Source organism: Leopardus geoffroyi, chromosome C3 (genome assembly GCF_018350155.1).
Source record: "Leopardus geoffroyi isolate Oge1 chromosome C3, O.geoffroyi_Oge1_pat1.0, whole genome shotgun sequence".
NCBI lineage: Eukaryota > Metazoa > Chordata > Mammalia > Carnivora > Felidae > Leopardus > Leopardus geoffroyi.
In genome coordinates this window covers 28998970-29017937 of record NC_059338.1, presented here as the reverse complement: position 1 = coordinate 29017937, position 18968 = coordinate 28998970, and the positions used below count along the sequence as shown (strand labels likewise).

The window sequence follows — 18968 nt, the reverse complement described above, 5'->3', positions numbered from 1 at the left end:
CAAAGGAGGAAACCTTATGGAAAATGCACAGCTAGATCTGGGGGAAAACATCCCCTGCTGGTGACATTCCTCTGGCTCAGAGTGATTTTGCTCAGGATTCCGTGCTGGCTGAGGCTAAAGAGAATCCCTTATGGTGCGTGTCACTATAAGCTGTTCCCCAGATGACCCAGGCCAGCCCCAACACAGCTGTGCAGGCAGAATCTCCCTGAGGAACTGATTATACTCACTCTCCATTTAGGGTGGTGGTGAAGACGGGATGGCTGTGGACATGACCAGGACAGAAGAGCCAGGATAGGGATTTGGTCTAGGGACACCATCCTGGCCTGAGATGGGAGAATATGCTGGAGAAAACCAGCTGCCTTGCTCCAATCCCCTCAAAGCTGGTCTACTTGGGACTCAGGGCATGCAAACTACTCAGAATAAAGGGAGTAAAAATCTATTTGCACCCCCCCCCATGCTTTGGGTGGGGGTGGATTGAGGGGTGGGCTCTTTATACCCCTTTGATCTCAAAGCATATTTGGAAAACTTAATCATAGTATGCAGAAACAGACCCCTCCCCAACTCAAACTGTTCTAGGATCCAGAGACAGACTTCCGTCTGTGAGGTTTCCCACTATTCTTAGAGGGTGGGAATTCTAGAGCTGCAGCCCCAGGTCAGTGGCACTGTGCAATCAGAGGACTAGAGCCAGATGGGCTTTTAGGGAAAAGGGCTATCCGGAGCACTTAAAGCACCCTTCCAGGCTTCCTTAAAGGCTGGGGAGCTAGGAGGGGGTCAGGAGTGTGAACCTCCTCTGCCTTAACATTTGTGAAAACTGAGGCCCAGAAAGTAAAGGTGGTGAGATGACAGGCCTAGGAGAACACATAGGCCTGGGTATCTGTGTGTGCCTGGGTCACCCCAAGCTGCCCAAACACCAGAGACAACCGTATCGCTGTGGTTCACTGTCATCTTAGTCCAGTACTTTGGGGGCTTTTTAAAAAAGATCATTGCTGTTGCTTTTGTTGCTGAAAGAAGTTGCACCTATCACCTGTCCATTTCAAAAACGTAGTCTCCCCAGTTTGCCCAGATCGCTTCGGGACCCAACCTTACACAGTCAGCCCCTTCCAGGAGCAAGGACTGTGGACTGGTGGAAGCAGGGCTGAGAGCATCTTTGCAGATCTCCTTCTTTGATGGGGAGAGTGACCTTCTTAGGAAGACCCTGAAGGGAGCTCGGTGGGGGAGCCCTGCTACTGGATCTCACTTGTTTCTCTTCTTACTCTGCAACTAAAACCCTCCCATCTTGGGGTCCTTTTCGTCTTAACCAGTCAGCAGCAAACGCCTCCTGGATGAAGGCACTGACCCTTGCATGATGTGTACTGTTCTTTCTCCCTGGCAGTCACCCCTCAACATGCACACCTTTCACCTAATCTATCCCCCCTCAAGTTGGAGAAATGTTAACTCCATCCCCCCAACCCCCCACAGGTTGTCTCACTCCTGGAGGGCACACCTTCCGCCCTTCCCCTTCCACCCCACTTCTCTAAGTAGAACAGCTCCCGAGCCGGCCTTTGGCTGTTTGTGCCCGTGGTCTGACCTTCATCCCCCACCACACTTCTTGTGTAGGTGATGTCCTGGTCCCCTGCTCTTACTCTGACTGATTTTTAGAGTCTGGAAAGGGGCCAGGAGGGGGCTGGGAGGAAACCCTGCCTGGGGAATGTTCAGCCCAGGCCTCCCCTACCCGTGCCCACCAGTGCACCCCAGTTCCCTGCCTCACTGCCCACACCCCCTTCTGCCTATGTAGCCAGAGTAAGAGCGCCCAGGGGACCGCAGCTGGCAGCCCGGGGGTTAACTCTGGAGCAGCCCAGGTGGAGGTCGAGGCCCCCAGCCCTCCTCTGCACCTCCCGGGCTTCCGAGGCCACCGGAAGGCTGAGGCTGCGGTGGCTCTTTGTCTACCTGCTCTGGGCGTTAAAGAGCCCGCTCTCAGCCTGCATCGCCTGGGCTCGGGACAGAAGTCAGCAGCGGCAAAATGGGGCTCTGTCGCTTTAAGTACAGCTGGAGCCGTAAGTGCGAGCCCGGGTGGTGGGGAGGAAAGGGAGCGGAGGGCCGGCGAGCATTCGGTGTCTGGTCCTCCGCGTGGCCCGGGCTCAGACCTCTTCGGGTGTCCGCGGTGCCGGGGAGCGCGGTCCGGGGAGGGCACTGGGTGCCCCCCCCGCGAATGGCCGCCTGAGCCGGGGAAGATGCTCCATCTGCCCCTGCCCAGGTCGGGAAGGACGGTGAATTTCCCCCGCAGGTAAGCGCCCGGCCCCTGCCGCAGTGCTGGGGTCGGGTTGGGAGTCCCCCAGCCCCCCGCCGCCGCTCTAGGCTCCACCGCAGCAGTGGGTGTGGGGTCTGCAAGAAGGAGGGTCTTGGCCGCCCTGCTTCTATGACAGAAGGAGGGAGGAGTGCCAGCGCCGCCAGAGCTCTCTGGCTCCCCAAGAACGTTGGGCTGGTTGGCATTGGGAGTTGGAGGTGTGTGTTCAGAGGGGTCTGGGGAGGGGAGAGGGAAGGCACAGCAAGGCTCTTGGGCTCCCCAGAGACCTGGACAAAGCTGAGACAATAGCACAACTTGATTGAACTTGGATGGTTGCCTCTGCAGTGCATTGGAGGGGGAGGGGGTTGCGTCCTCCCACCCCCACCCCCTTCCTCCCTCTCTGGAGGGTCCGGACTCTCCGTACTTGGAGAGTGGAAGGGGAGGAGCCTTCAGCGGGAGGGTCTCCCTGACCCACAAGCTCTGGGGGTTGCCTGGGGTGGGGGGTGTAAGGAGGTGGGGGGAGACGGAGGGGTGAGACCTGAGGTGGGGGGCTGGGGGTGAATTTGGGACCCCACAGCTGGTTTGATTCCTCTGAGAGGGAGTGAAGCCTGGGACTACTCTGGGAAGGGATGAACAGCAGGGGTATTTGGGAGATGCACTGTGGGGGACAGCAGACCAATCCTGGGCAGTGGTGAGGGGGGCCCAAGCCCAGAAGCTCCCCACTAAGGGGAGGGGAATGTGACCACAACCAGCCAGGGACCCCCCAGAGCTGACTTGGAAACTGCACTTCCAAGAGAGGATTAGGAAATTCCAGCAGCCAGAGGAAGAGAGTTGATGCTTTCTGGTTTTTTCTGGGAGCTTCCCACCCTAATATACATACTCCCCTTAGCCTCCCTCTGACTTGGCTGCCTGGAGGAAGTTGGAGGTTAGGCCAGATGCCTGATGCGGAGACCACTCCCACCCCCAAACCTCCTCACAGCTTTCTACCCCTAGAGCCCAGACTTGCACCCCATAACATGCTCCACTTCCCCGTGGTTCCTTGGCAGGGAGCTTCAAGTGCTCTCTGGAAGCTCCACTGCAACTCGGGCACACCCGGGCCTAGGGTCAGAGTAACAGAACAGGGCAAGGCCTGGCAAGGGAGAGGCGACTGCAGCCCTGAGAGCCCTTGGAGGCCAGAGTCCCCCCTGGCCCCAAACTTCTGTCCCCTACCACAGTGGGACAACACGACAGCAACTCTGGAGCGGGACTTGGGACCCTTGGACTAACTTTGCTAGGATAACCTGTGGGAGATATCTTTCAGAGGAACCAGTGTATGAACCAAGACTACCTCTATTTAGGGACCTCTGGGGATTCTTCCTTCTGGGGAGATCCTGGGGTGAGTCCTGAGTCACTGGGTCCCGAGGAAGGTAGAAGGAAGAGGCTGTTCCTAACCTTGTTCTCCACTTCTACCGCTGTCAACCCAGTTCAGAAGCTACTTGAGGCCCACACGGGGTGTGCCTATGCAAGATTATAACTGCCGCTGAATCAAGATTTGCAGGGGTTCTACACTTGAGTTCTTTGCTTCCCTCACCACTGGAAGATGTGAAAATCCTTTAGCTGGCTCCAGCATGCCCTCCCATCACTCCTTTCCTACACACAGCCTTTTCTAGGTTACCCTGTCATTCATTTCTTTTGAATTGATATTCTCCCTGCCCCCCTGCAGTGCTCCACCCCACCCCACCCCACCCCAGGAGACCTAGGCTTTGTATAGTGAGCTTAGTGTCTATCCTGGGGCCACAGCTGCTGAGTACTCACCTAGCTCCTTACCAGAAACAGACTTCTGGGCAGGTGTGCCAGGGCGGGGACCTGTCTGCCACAGCCCTGGGAGAGGAGCGGATCACATTACACCCACTCAGCCTGCTGCCTGCTAGGGTGGGGCTAGGTTGGGCTGTAGTTTCCTTTCCACCAAAGCCCACGACTTTCAGGCCAATTGTTCTCGGTAGGTGAGGAGAGAGGGCATGTTGGAAAGTGGAAGTCAGTCCTCAAATCGCCAGAGTTCAAATATAAAATTTAACTACCCTGGCCGCAATCCATAGAGGGAGAGTTTAGCCCAGGCCTTTGCTCTGGAGACAGCTCTAAACCTTCCCTGTAAATGATGTTTGATTGGGGCCAACAGGGATCAAAGAGATGCTTGCCCCTCAGGCACAGGTTCCCCTAAGCTCCAAAGGAAGCAGCCTGGAGAGGATGTGAGGTATCGGGGTGAATGGCTTAATTGGCCCGCAGTATTTCCATGACCAGCTTTTGATGAGTTGAGCTGTGATCGGCCATTGGCCCCTTCCCTTGCCTCAGAGCAGATGCCTTTCCTTCCCAGATGCTTGGCAGGATTGCTCATCTATCATGGAAGGCTGTCTCCATAAGCACCATTCTTGCCCATCTCGAGTGTTACAGTCTCTCCTGGAGACCCCTCTCTTTCCTGCTCCAGAGATCACCATCCTTCAGATTCTTCCAAGCAGGGAACCTGGGGTACAGGCATCTATCCCCTTTGGCATTCCACGATTCCCTCTTAGAAAGGGCCCTTATAGAGCCTGGGGACCAGTGGGAACGAGACCTGCTCACAACGCTTGCATTGCTGAGCCTACAGAGACCCCTCCCCCCCGCCCCCCAGGGCATAGGGCTTCAGCTTGGCACAAACTCAACCTCTGCAAAAGGACAAAATGCCTGGGGACAGCGAAGCCAACGAGCTGCTTCTTGTTAGTGGGTTTTATGGGGCTGGGCACAAGAGAGGCAAACCACACTTGTCGGCTTAACCTCTCCCCGCTAAGCCCCTGCCCCCTGCTTGGGAGGCAGGGAAGAGAGAGGTGCCAAGTAGGAAACATCACAGTATGGAAGGCAGGCTGTATCCAACATCTAAGCCAACCACTTTTCACCCCATAACGTGATGCTCCAGAAACGCCATCTATGCTAAGTGCTTTATAAACATTCATTTATTTCATCCGTACAACAGCCACACAAGGTATATTTTATTATCATCCCACTTTGGAAATGTAGAAACTGAGGCACAGGCAGGTTTAGTAATTGTATCACAGTGGTGGGATTTGTTTTCACACCTAGATCTGTCTGACTCTGAAGCCAACCCCTGAACACTGCAGTAAGATTATTCTCACCGACACTAATTAGGTGCAGGGAATGTTGACTTAAGGGTATTTGAGGCCTTAGCAAAGGTCTGGAGTTGGCCTCCAAGTCTAGTGAGAGTGAGGTGGGGAGAGCATGGAGTGTGCTGACCTGCCTGGGGACTAGGGCTCCACTACAGTTAACTTTGTGACCTTACAGAGGTTGCTTAGCCTCTGGCCTCAGTTTCCTTCTCCCTAAAATGGGCCTAACTCCCGACCAGTCTGCCTCACTAGGACGTAGTCATGACACAAGCTGATGTGAAAAGCAAAGTGCTTTCAGCAAAGGAGCTTTTACAAGTGACATTTCCTAGTTGAGGTCCCTCTCAGGCAGTAGGAGTTCCTCCTGGATTCTTCAGTTTGCTTTTTTCCTTAGCGTTTTTTCCTTCCATTTTGCTAGGACCCTAATAAGGATGCCTATCCGTATAATAGACTAAATAACTTCCTTGCTTAGAAATATATCTTTCACTTTTTTCTAAAATTCTTAATTACCCATCTTCAGATTTCTATTCAGTCCGAATTCTATGTTAACTAGGATGGCATATTTATACATCCTATTTTTTTACTTTTTCATCCTATTTTTTTTTTAATGTTTATTTATTGTTGGGAGAGAGAGCATGAGTGGGGGAGAGGTGGCGGTGGGGGAGGGACAGAGGACCCACTCTGCGGGGGCCCAAAGTCACAAGAACCCTGAGATCATGACCTAAGCTGAAGTCAGATGCTCAACCAAGCAACCAACGGAGCCACCCAGGTGCCCCTATACATCCATTTTCTTTGATGGCAGTTTACATAAAAATAGACCACTTAAGGGCCTCTTTGGCTCAGGTCATGACCTCTCAGTTTGTGAGTTCAAGCCCCATGTCAGTCTCTGCAGACAGCTCAGAACCTGGAACCTGCTTCGGATTCTGTGTCTCCATCTCTCTCTCTGCCCCTCCCCCCACTAATGCTCTGTCTCTCTCTAAAATAAATAAACATTTTAAAAAATAGGCCACTTAAAAAAACTTTGTTTAAAAAACACCTTATTTATTCAGCCTCTATTAATTATGTGATAACTTTGTGCCAGTCATTATGCTAGGTGCTGGAGAAACAGAGCTAACACTTATTTGTTCGTTTGTTTATTTTTTAATGCTTATTTATTTATTTTGAGAGAGAGAGAGAGAGACCAGGGAAGGGGCAAAGAGAGAGGGAGACAGAGAATCTCAAGCAGGCTCTGCATTGCCGGTGCGGAATCTGATCGGGGGCTCAAGCTTACAAACCGTGAGATCACGACCTAGGCCAAAATTAAGAGTCAGATGCTTAACTGACTGAGCCATCGAGGCGTCCCCATTTATTTTTTTTAAAGTTTGTTAGTTTATTTGTGACAGAAAGAGAGAGAGAATGAGCAGGGCAGGGGCAGAGAAAGGGGAAGAGAAAATCTCAAGCAGGCTCCGCTCTGTCAGCAGAGAGCCCGACCCGGGGCTGAAACTAACAAACCGTGAGATGGTGACCTGAGCCAGAATCAAGAGTCAGATGCTTAACCATCTGAGCCACCCAGGCGCCCCTGTTTATTTGTTCATTCATTCAACAACCTGTAGCGAGTGCCTCACAGATCCCAGGGAACTGAGAGTTCAATAGTGATCAGTTAGACCGACATAATAGTCCCTGCCCTCAGGAAGCTTATATTTTGCGGGGGGTGAAAACGGATAAATAAAAGTCAACCAGCGCATACCTACGTTTTATTTTAAATCATGAGAACCGTGACAAGGAATAATGCCCGAGGATGCAGTCTGGCGGAGGAAACCACAAATATCTGGAATTTGACCCCCTAGACACAGTGGCTAAGATAACAGCAATGTTCCGTGGCACACATCCTAGACCTTGTTCTTAATTCTCTCTGATACGTGCAGTAAGTGGAAGCAAGGAGGGAGGGGCCGTAGTTTGAGCGGTCAGGGAGGACTTGACTGAAAGATGGCATTTTCACTGGGCCTTGAAGCAAAAATAAGAGTTTTCCAGAGGAACAAGAGCTCATTTGAGGAGAGAGGGAGGCGTTTTCCTCAGTTGAGAGGCTATATGTCATCTTCTAGTTTCTCTGCCCAGACCCACCATCACTGTGGCTTCTTTGATCACAGAGCCTCCTTGTCTAAGGCAGAACTCTGAAACAGACAACTGAGTAAATGTTTCACTGCTCAGCACCACCAGGAATCCTCTCTGGAAGCCTTTGATAATGCAAACGGCTTGTTTGTCCCCGCCCCGGCAGGGGCGGGTGGGGGGGGGCGGGGTGGGAACAGGGTCAGTTACATCTCAGGTGAAGTTCATGACCAGAATGATGGACTGCCCTTGTCTTTGCCATCAAAGCAGAGTCAAATAACGCTACGCCTGTGGAGAATGTGTCCGATATGAGAATTCATCCTCACCCTGACTTTCTTGGGATGCTTTAGGAATTTCCTAGAAATACCAAATTCTTGGACAGTGTTGGACATTTAAATCTTAGGAAGCCTCTATCCCGTGAATACTCTGACACATCACTCAGGGAGACATATTGAAAAGGAAAGAACATGAAAACCCCTGTCCGTGTGCATGTGTCCCTGCACAACAGCCTGGCCACTGGCCTGTTTACACAGTCAACACAATCAAGAAATGCTGGATGCCAGGAAGCCTGGGTGGCTCAGTCAGTTAAGTGTCCGACTTCGGCTCAGGTCATATCATGGTTCATGAGTTTGAGCCCCGCATCTGGCTCTCTGCTCTCAGCAAGGAGCCTGCTTGGGATCCTCTGTGTCCCTCTCTCTCTGTCCCTCTCCCTCTCACACCCTCGTACGCATTCTCTCTCTCTCTCAACAATAAATAAACATTAAAAGAAAAGCTTGATGTAACCCACAGAGGATGTGGCAAATCCTTCATAAACTGGTTTTTCTTTTGAATGTATGGCTACAGGTGCCATTTGAGTAGGGGGTAGGGGATTCAAAAGAGGAGAGCAGAGGGAAGTTGTGTACCTACCTACCTGCTGGGACCTGAGCTGGGTGCTTTTTGACCTTGTCTACTTCTCCCAGTAACCAAGAAGGGCTGATGGGGATGTGGCCATTTTTGTGATGTGCGCATGCATTCAGGAAGGGGAACGTGCCTGTCCCAAGTCACAGCCAGTAAGTGGTGGAGCAGAAATTCAGACAGCTCTGCCTGGCTGCACAGCCCATTCCACCATAGACTGAATGTGAGGCCTAGGAGCCTGGCGCTTTCCGCAAGCTTGAGAATGCCGTGGCTCCCTGCTGGGATGGTCATTTTTTAGAAAGGAGAGCTGTTAATGAGGTTCTCCAACCTCCAGGGAAGCAGCTTTCCAGCTTTTTTTTTTTTTTTCGTATCCATTTGTCATATGGTGGTGTTTTTGTCTAATCATAAGTTCCTAGGGGCCAGGGACTCTTACTCAAGCGGTGTCTCTGTGGAATTTAATAGTGACAACACATAGCTCACAGGATTCTATTATAAGCGCTTAATGTAACAGTACAAATTTATATATACCGTGCTTAGCCTGTGCCACATCACACTTAGAGCTGTTTAGATTGGGTCAGGTCCTATCTCCCGAAATATAACAGCTACATATCAGTCAGCCACCAGTGAGTATTTGTTAATTTCCTACTGTGTGCCAAGAATTGTGCTAATCACTACAAAGAGAAAAAAAGACCACTGCTTTCAATCCACATGACGGTATGATTAACCTGTTACAGGGTCAGATGTTGACTCCTGGCACTAGGAATAACAGTAGCTGGAAATAGGGAGCAAGCAAGTCGAAAATGTAAAGACTGAAAACCAGGTCTATGGGCATTGCATCAAGAGGACAGTGAGTGTGGCAGTCATGAAAAGTTCAAATGTAGACTGCAGGGAAATTTGGAGAGTGTATTCAGGAAGGAGGAAGGTTTTCAGGTATGGAAGAAGAGGGAGGGAGGGCCCTGGACCCAAGATGTGTCTTGAAGAGAATTTATGGAACAGGAAGATCGTTGGGTAATAGGTAGGAAAACTGGAACATAAGACACATCCCAGTCCATCATCTTTAATGTCCTGCTAGGCCCTCCTCATTCTTCTGGGAGTTGTCTGGTGTGTGTGCACATGCTCCTGTGAGAGCGAGTGTGTGTGTGTGTGTGTGTGTGTGTGTGTGTGTGTGTGCACGCACACACGCGCATGCACACAGGCAGGAAAGTGTTGTTTTTCAGGCTTGGCACATTTTCCCATGGATTATTTTCAATTCTTCTATAAGACTATACTAGATTACCAGGTTTTGATCCTGGTGATCTGCCAACTGTGTGATTTTAAAAATAGGTTTTTAACAGCTTTAAACAGAAGTAGTATTTCTGCCAGTGAGTGGAATTATGGCCCAAAGGCCCTCAGGGAAAACAAATACTTGGGAATTATTCTTGGGTGTCAGGATTTCTGGAATTTGACCCCCTAGACACAGTGGCTAAGATAACAGCAATGTTCCGTGGCACACATCCTAGACCTTGTTCTTAATTCTCTCTGATACACAGTTGGAAAGCAGCACCTCTTTGGTTAATCAGACCCTGGAGATGGACGCCTCCTGTCTGGAAAGAGTTCCCTAATGAAATCCTTGTTTACATCGTGATGTGTTTCTGTGTTCTGAACATGTGTGCCATTTCTTCCTATTTCTTCCTGTTAAATATGTATTCGGTTCCCATAATTTATACTGTTTCTCCCCATTTAAGCTTGGCTCTCATAAATTCTAGGTGAACATCCTTGTAATTTCCAGGTCCCGGACTTGCAAGCCAGATTTCCGTACCTGTTGCTACTAAGTGCTTGTTCTCAGAGGACTCTTCCAGAACTCGGAGCTCCCCACAGCAGTCTCACATGAGTGGCCCTCTAATATATGGGATTCATGTTTGATAACTTTGCAGATACCTTTTAGGCTAGCATTGAGCTGATCTTGGGGGGGGGGTGGGAATGACTTACAAATCACCTTTTCCTGAAAAGGTGGCTCTCTGAATGAGGAAAATCCATAGAGACCACTAATCTCCATGCTTATCATGCATTTTAGAATTACTTCTGAAGTGTAATGAGCAGTATGTTAATTTATTAATTTTCCTCTCTTGTCTTTGTCCCATTAACAGGGTCCTTCTCCCCCAGACTCGTAAATTAAATGTGAAGGGGGAGGTATATGTAATAACACCAGTTTTCTCCTGTGGTTTCTAGAAATTGCTTTCATCTCCCATAGATGAATCTCATATTTGCCGTTATCTTTTAAGTGTTTGTTTTTCTTCTGGAGTCTCCATATGGAAATCCTGGCAAAGCTGTGGTCCCAGAGGATTAGCATATACGGCGTGTTTAGGAAGGGAGATGGAATCTGGGCTGCTACACTTCAGTTCCTTCAGCAGGGAAATTCCACCAGCCTCCACCCCAGCCTCTGAACCTCAGGGGGTAAAAGACCAGTCAGGTCCTAGGTCTGAAAAACTAACCATGCCTCCTGCAGGAGGGAGGAAGTCATTGCCTACTCCTGCACAGCCTGGTTCAGGAGCCTTCCTGCTATCTGAGAAACTAATTCTGGAAATTTGCACAGAGCTGTTCATAGTGGAAGCAGCTTTGATCCCCAGCAAGTCCAAAGCCCTTGGAAAAAAAAAAAATCTTGCCGTGCCAGGGAGGCACTGCCATCTGTAGGAGACCCCCAAAGAAGTCGAAACTCCTGGGTCTGGTTCTGGTTTTCACATAACGGTCTGCTCTGGCAAGCCCCTTAGCCACTCCTTGTCTCTTTTATAAAGTTGAACTGTGACGCTGTCTAAACCAGAATGATTCTACCAGTAAAATAATGCCATCCAAGTAAAATAATGCTGGTTGAGTGATTTGAGCCCAAGGAATCAGAAATAACCTGAAGTTTTATTTCTGTCAGTTTCACTTTGCTTAGCCCCACTGTTGCTCTCACGTTTAGCAAAGAAACCCAGAGGGGAAGCAAGGAGGAATATATTGAGGAGGAGGAAAGGTCAGAGGTGGAGCTACGCTAATGTCTTCAGCCTTATGAATTTCACCCTTGTCTTCCTGCCGTGCTTCCAGGCATCAGATAGAGCAGAGCCCTCCCCCCGGACTTGCTTTTTATGCCCTCCGCACACTGAGCACTAATTCTGCCCTTTGCTGTGTCTGTACCCACGTGCTCCCACCAGTCTAGCTCAACACTTACCAAGAGCTGTTTGTTCCCAAGTGTCTTCATGCCAGTTGAAATTGTATCATTTGATGATTACATAAGGGGATGAAATGTGAGTGTAAAAAGAAAATCATTTCTACGAAAACTGCATTCTTGGAGGCTTTGGGGAGCTTGAAAAGGCAAATTGTCAGGAAAACCGTCATTGAGATAGGTGTAGGACTTCGAAGGTCCTGGGGGGTGTTTATAAAACTCTAGAAGGATTGTGCTCTCAGGTTGCTCTGGGTCATGACGATCTTGCTCCGCTGAAAGAAACTGACAGTGGAGACAACAGTGCATTGTGGTATAGGTGTGCAGAGTGGAGGTGGAAGAGCAGAAGTGTGTCGGGGAAAACCTGGCTGGTTCTCGTACTTTGAACCGCGTAGTTCATGGGCGCCTGTCTGTGTAATTTTCTGTAACAAGGACTTAACTGCTGCAAGGATTTGACACATAATGAGCGCCCTAAGGAAGGTGTGGAAGGGCCTTCTCCGGAAGCCTTTGTATGCAGAAAAACACCCATCTGCCCGGATGATTTGCACATACTTAGTAATGGGGGAGGATATGGTGGAGAGGAAACCGGTCACAGTTTTTTTGGGGGGGGAGGGCAGGGCAAGTGGACCCTGAGCTTCTGCCTCCCTTCCAGCCCCGTTAGGGCTTCGTTCTTCCAGATGTGAGAAAGGCAGAGGGTCTTCCTGGCACAGACCCCTTTTGGATAGCAGGGGTCTGTGCCAGGGAGCTGCAGGGACCCCTTTTCTAAGCTGAGAAGTGGCTCTGGGTCCACCCAGCATCCGACCAAAATGGAAGAAAGAACAGGATGTTTTTGTTCCTGTCTGTTGCCTGAAGGCACCTCTCCCAGAAACAAAACCAGTTTGATTTTGATTAACTTTCTCTCTTTTAATTTCAATTTTCCTTCTTTTGACTTCTTTAAGGATTACGCCAAAGCCCCAGACTGATCATAAAGCCTCAGAACAGAGATTTCAATTCAGTTGCCCAAGAAAAGCATGTTAATACGAAAAGCAGTTTCCTAGCCAGTCATTTCCTGTGTTCCCCAAATTGTTATTTTTTCCTAAGATATGTATCTTTAGATAACAAAAACTGTTCTCCCTCTCGACCTGGGGAGGTGATGAGGCAGGAGGCAGTCGGAGGAAAGCATAAGTGAAGGACAAGTCAGAGAGGCTGGGAAAAGGGTTCCCGGGCTAAGTATGTGCTTTATATACAGCCAGCATTGGAGTACATTTTTGGTACCGAAGGAAAGAGATGAAGCACCCAGAAATCTAATACTGACTTTGCCACTGACTTGTTCCACAGCCCAGGGCAAAATTCCCAGCCTCAGTTTCCCCTTCTTGGAAGGAGAATGAAGGGCACCGGCAGATGAGCCGCACACAGGCGGTTTGGAGGGAATGGAATGTTGTCTCAATGGAAAGTGCGTCGGTGAGGATTTGCTGCAGAAATGTGGCGATCCGATCTCACGGGGTGTTGAAAGCAATAACCAGTTAGGAAAACGGCCAGGTATTTACGTTTGCAAAGCACTCCAGATACTTCAACACCTGATTCTGTGAAAACGGGGTCGGACATCTGCCTTACAGAAACGTTTGGTATATCTGACCTTTGCAGGTGAGGGGTTGAGAAGTTTAAATCTTTTCAGTTCCCTGTTATTTTTTCCCCCATTCATCCCTCATCCTTAAGCGGGCAGAATGTCATGCCTGGGGCATATAATGAGTGGCTTTTTACCTTGCCTGAACACCTGCATATCGTTTTGTTTCTCTGGAATAAGATCTTTACTTCATCCACTTACTGGTTAAGAATTAAGATTCCTTTTTCTTTTCATTCCTTTTGTTCAAGGCTTTGTGATAGGTGAGAGATGTGCTTACTTTCACATGCATGGAAGACTCACCCATAAAAATGAAGGTCTTTCACAATGCATTAGCTGGGTTTTCTCTGTGATGCTGACCTTTGACCCCCACGCACAATGTGGTATTCAGCTGTCCTGTTCTCTGAAGTGAAAAACCTTCAGAGCCCTCCACAAAGATATTTCACCAAGAGTAAGCAGGCCATGAACTAAATGACTTAAGATAAGAAAGCGGTTAATTTTGAGATAAAGATGAAGGCAAGAGGGCTGTAAAAATGACAATGCCCAACAGGCCAGATCAGTGGTCCCCCCCCTCGCCCCCCCCCCCCATGGTGGGAGTGACAACTCAACCTTTCTTAAGACCTAGATTAAAGAGACAAGTAAACTTTCCATTCAATGGACTTTTTTAATGCTAGGATTTCTTTGGACAGACCTGCCCAGTGTTCCTTGGTAGGACTGATCAAAGAAGAGTGGAGAATCTTAGGGGGTTGGGGGGAGGAAGCTATTCAGAAAGCATGAACCTAGGGGGCCTCTTGGGAGCACTGCTTTTGGAATCCTTATCAAGTGCTCTCATTCTAAGGGTCCCGGGGCTATAGGCATTTATGGGCTAGTTGGAAAGAAAGAAAACTTCACAAGTAACACGTGGTCCCGGTCCTTACCTTAGAAAAAGTGCTGAGAAGGTGACAGATTACAGCATTGCCCCCTGCACCCTGCCCTCTTACTGCTCTCTAGAAACATAAGGAAAGACTGAGACTTAGGAACAAGCCTTGGGTGTTTAATTGTAAGGTTGGTTGAGGAGCAGGAGACAGAGAGGCGAGGTAGGGAAACGCCATGGTTTGGTTTACACACCAAAAAATCGCTCCCAAGGACTGCCTTCGGAATACTTGTCTGCCAGTTGAGCGAGGACATCCAGATTTCCGTGGTGTGAGGAAACTGTTCTTTCACTGCATCTACCTCACAGTGGTAACTTGCAAATTTTTCCCCCATGAAGCTTTATTTTTGGAGACCGCTGTAATTTACATGTTGGGACCTATTATTAACAGCTAGTTTTATGCTGTTGTTGGAAATCTTTACATTAGGAAAGAATGTATGGGTTGTTCGGGCCGGGGCGGGGAGGAGGCTCAGATGAAAGGTTACCTTGTATAGTATCTCAGATCCGTTTGGGATCGGAGAATGGATTGGAAACCCGCATCCCCCTAAGCCAAAAAAATTCTCTTGGTCGGCCTAGAAGTGTCTTCCCAAGTGAAGAGCATTCACTTATCTAAGAAGTGGCTATTTTGGGGGAAAAGATACTGTAAATACTTTTTAGGTTGTCTATTTGGGCACCACTGTGGCATAACTATTGCAGTCCATGCGAGGAGAATTGATTAGCCCCTGTAGACGCTACATAGCATATTTTGTAAGTGGAAAAAGCAGAAGCAATTGTGCTATATTTAAATTTCAGCCCATATTTGGGTAATTGGAGAAAACCTCTTTTTTTTGTATTAAATTCTACCATCCAGTGTATGACCGGAAAACTTGGTGACCTCATATCTGACTACTGTCTGGGATCGGAGAGTGGTTAACATTGGTGTAAGAATGTATCTTTCAAATGCCTTTATTAAAGAGATCGGGGTAATGTTTTACAGTGCTTCTCCGATTATTCCTTCAAAATGATTGTGCTCAACTCAGATGCTGTGTATTTTGCATTGGTCAGGATAAGTGTTTTCCACAGAAATGACAAGGCTTCGGGTTCTCAAGATGGCTTTCATTATGAGAGGTCACGCAATTTTCACACATAAACAACTTCATAGCAGATTCTGCTTCTGTCTTGTGTTTTTAAGCTGTTCTGGGCGAACTCTGAAGAGGAGTTGTTTTCCAGAAACATATTGGGGGCCATGTAAAGTGTTGGCCTCTAATGAGTAATTATACAGGGTGATTGTTTTTAAACTAAAGATGGAACAAAGAAGATCCTGGTGTAACCTTCCCAACTATAGGAGCCCAAGCTGAAGCTATTATACTCTTTGCCAAATCTAGGTACATTGCCAGTTTGATGGCAAATGAAAGTCCAAGGAGGGGGAATGTGAAGGAAAATTAGGACCTGGGAACCCCCAGTAGAATAAAATTGCTTTGAAGAAGACATTTAGTAACAGTTGTTTTTCCATATGGCCTTCTTTCCCACCACAGACCCTGGTAGGATTCTCCACCATATCCCTAAAGGCATTTTAATATCCCATGCTTCATTCCTTCAGCATGTTTTTATTGAGAGTCTACTCTGTGCCAGACCCCTCCATCCAACCTCTCTTACCCTGTAGAAGAAGATGCTTTGCTGTCCTATATGCCAGGGAGAGAACTCGAAGGAAAATGGGTAGAATGAGAATACCAGTTAAGTCAAGGGCCACATACAATGAAAGACCAAAATTTAAGGAGTTGGCAGAGGAAGAGGGAGTCTGGAAGGGGGGGAGCACAGGAAGAGAATGCTGTCACTGAGGCAAAGGGAAGAATTTCAAGGAGTGGCGGACACTGACAGATGCAACTGACAGGCTGGAGAAATACGACTAAAAAATCCTAAGTGGATTTAGCAATATACAGAGCCTTGGTCATCCTGGCCAGAGAGATTTTAGTGAAGTGGTGAGGATGAAGTCCAAGTTCCAGTGGGTGGAGGAGTACATGTGAGGTAACGTGAAGACGGTGAGTGTGGGCAGTTTGAAAGGACAGATGGTAGCCTACAAATGTGGGTTCTCCCCATGCGGCTCATGAGCGAGGAGGCACCAGGATCAAACCAGAGGTAACCCTCTCCTGCCGGCTCTGCTTTTACTTTTTCAACGCTGTCATCGATGCTAGAATTGTTGCGTTACTTGTACCACAGGACACAATTTTATTTTGTCCTGTTATATTGATCTCCGATTCGGATGCATGATTCTCTGACACCAGCTGGGCATCCCACAATTCATCTGAATTCTGACACTGTCTGCCTGGCGAGAGCATCAGATCCCCCAGGTGAAGGGCTCACTTCTACAAGATTGTTCCCACCCGCTTCAGACGCCAGTTGCAAGTCCAGACTGTCACCTGGGCTTCTGACCGCCCGGCTGTAGATCAGAGGTTCCCCCATCCCCTCCCTGGGTTGGATTAATGTGCTAAAGTAGGTCACAGAATTCAGGAGAACATTTCCTTACTTGAGTACCAGCTTATTATAAAAGGATACAACTCAGGAACAGCCAGATGGAAGAGACACATAGGGCAAGGTATGTGGGAAGAGGTGTGGAGCTTCTGTGTCCCCTGAGTGGCTGTCTCAGCTGCTACACATGTTCATCAACCCCAGAAGCTCTCCAAACGCTGTCCTTTTTGGTCTTTACGGAGGCTTCATTCTGTAGGCGTGGCTAATTAAATCATTGTCCTTTGCCAATGAATTCAACCTTAGAGGGACTGAAAGTTCCAACCTTCTAATCGCGTGATTGGTTCCCCAGGCAACCACTCCCCATCCTTAGGTGGGGTCCAAAAGTCACCACATTGACCTAACTAAAGACACCTGGTATCACTGTCATCACTTAGGAAGTTCCCAGGATTTCAGGAGCTCTGTGCCAGAAACAGGGACAAGAACCAAATATATATAATTCTTATTATAAAACACAGTATCAGGAACTTAACCCGTTTTTTAACTGGGGAAAGAATTCATTTTATTCAACATGTATAATTGGCTCTCAAGATAAAATTAGCAATACAATCCATATGACTAACATTTCACACAGTGTAATTTTACCAAAATGTTAAAGAAAATATAGCTTCAGGTATAACGTAAATACAATGCAGTCAGGAACAGAGGCGTAACTTTAGATACTTTAAGAAAAATTTTAGAGAAACTAGTGCCTTTAGACAGCAGTGATAAGAATTGAAAGCAAAGACAACCGTAACTTAATAACCTGCCTAAGTATTGTCCAGTTAACATTTTGCACACAACATACTTCAGTTGTCTGCAGCAATACTAGAAAGAATTGACATACACACAGAGGAAAAAACCCTCTTGCCCCAGTAAAGTAAAAATTAAACCTTTTAGGGGCACTTGGGTGGCTCAGTCGCTTAAGCGTCTGACTTCGGCTCAGGTCATGACCTCACGGTTCATGGGTTCGAGCCCTACATTGGGCTCTGTGCTGACAGCTCAGGGCCTGGAGCCTGCTTCAGATTCTGTGTCTCCCTCTCTCTCTGCCCCTCCCACACTCGCACTCTGTCTCAAAAATAAATAAACATTTAAAAAAAACTAAAAAATAATTAAATCTTTTACATAAAGGCATTTGAGTTCCTATATGTGGGAGAAGTACCTGGAAGGTGAATTCCTTAAAGGGGGCTCACTCCTGATGCCTGAAATGGGGAAGAGTCTCCTAGAAGGGAACTTTGGGGTTTTTTGTTTGTTTTGTTTTGTTTGTTTGTTTGTTTTTAATTATAGAGGGTAAGCAGAATGGATTCACTGGGAAAGAGTAGCCGTGGTAGGAGCTAAACGTTGCCTCTGAGAGTTAAGATGTTCCAAGGAACAGACTGGAAATGAAGGGGAAAGTGCACAAATATGAGTACAATGCAGAGCCTACATGAAAGTATTTAAATCTCCCGTTTTCATGTGTTTTCATCGAGTTTATCTAGATTAAAGCACTACAGTCGTATTTTCAGGCACTTAAAAAGCCTAGTTCTTCAAACACTTCATACTTTCTTGTTTATTCTGAAACAAAACCATTTTATCAGCTCTTCGAATTGTTTCATCTCTCTCTTCAAGATGTCCACGCAGGGCCCAAGAAGGATCTCAAGGGCCTCTACCTTTGCTAACTGAACATTTGACCTCCTTGGCTGATGATGTCCTGGGCGGTTGCCAAACAAGCTGACTCTGCAAAACATTCTCATTCATGATGCCTCAGGACCCCCACCTCCTGCTGCGTAGCTTTTCAGCCAGTAGTTTGCATTCACCTGACTGAATATGTAGAAATTCTCTGCATTTTCATCCTGAAGAAAAATTCTTTTTTCAGACTAATAGGTTTGTCTTCCAACGCATCCGGTATTTTTTTTTTTTTTTTTTTAATATTTAATCCTTCTCTAGGGATTTTTTTTTAAAAAAGGCATGGAACTTACAGGACAATTCCTTTCTTTTTTTCTTTTCTACTCAGGCTCGCTTTGTGATTCATCAGTTAATGATTCTTTCTTGGCCCCCAAAGGTTTCCTTCCATAGTTACAGTAATAGTGGTAGGTGTGGTATAAGAGGATGTTAAAGTGAGCTTTCCATAAAAGCTCTACTGTTACACTGACCAATGCAATGCTGCTGGTTCTCTCACCAGGATGTCATCGGCAAAAAAAGCAATTCCCATTATCTCCCCGTTCAACAACCTGCCCTTGGGCCTTGACTTTTGTGCCATACACTCCATTGAATATCTGAAAAAGCAGCTCCTCCTCAAGATCTCTAATGGGGGAAGAGTCTTTAGAGGTTTCTTTCAGTTTCTATATTTGATCCTGTGTCTTGGAATAGAGGCTACACAACACTGTGGCTCACAGCATATACTCCGTCTTCAATGCTGTAATCAAATGACATTCTCTAAAATCAGCTGACCC

General features: G+C 47.8%; 1 protein-coding gene across 17 annotated transcripts in view; it reads left to right on the top strand.

Moving 5' to 3' along the window:
* NAV1 (neuron navigator 1) overlaps positions 1–18968 on the top strand; it is a 246154-nt gene that overhangs the window by 172322 nt on the left and 54864 nt on the right. Inside the window, exon 1 of one of the 17 annotated variants that reach the window (XM_045456518.1) lies at positions 2041–2263. The exons of 14 other annotated variants lie outside the window; for them this stretch is intronic. In XM_045456518.1, coding sequence (XP_045312474.1) covers positions 2211–2263 — 53 coding nt within the window. In that variant the 5' untranslated portion in view covers positions 2041–2210. Of the gene's footprint in view, positions 1–2040; positions 2264–18968 lie in introns of those variants that run through there. 2 more of the 17 variants (XM_045456519.1, XM_045456517.1) reach the window with 2 other exon arrangements.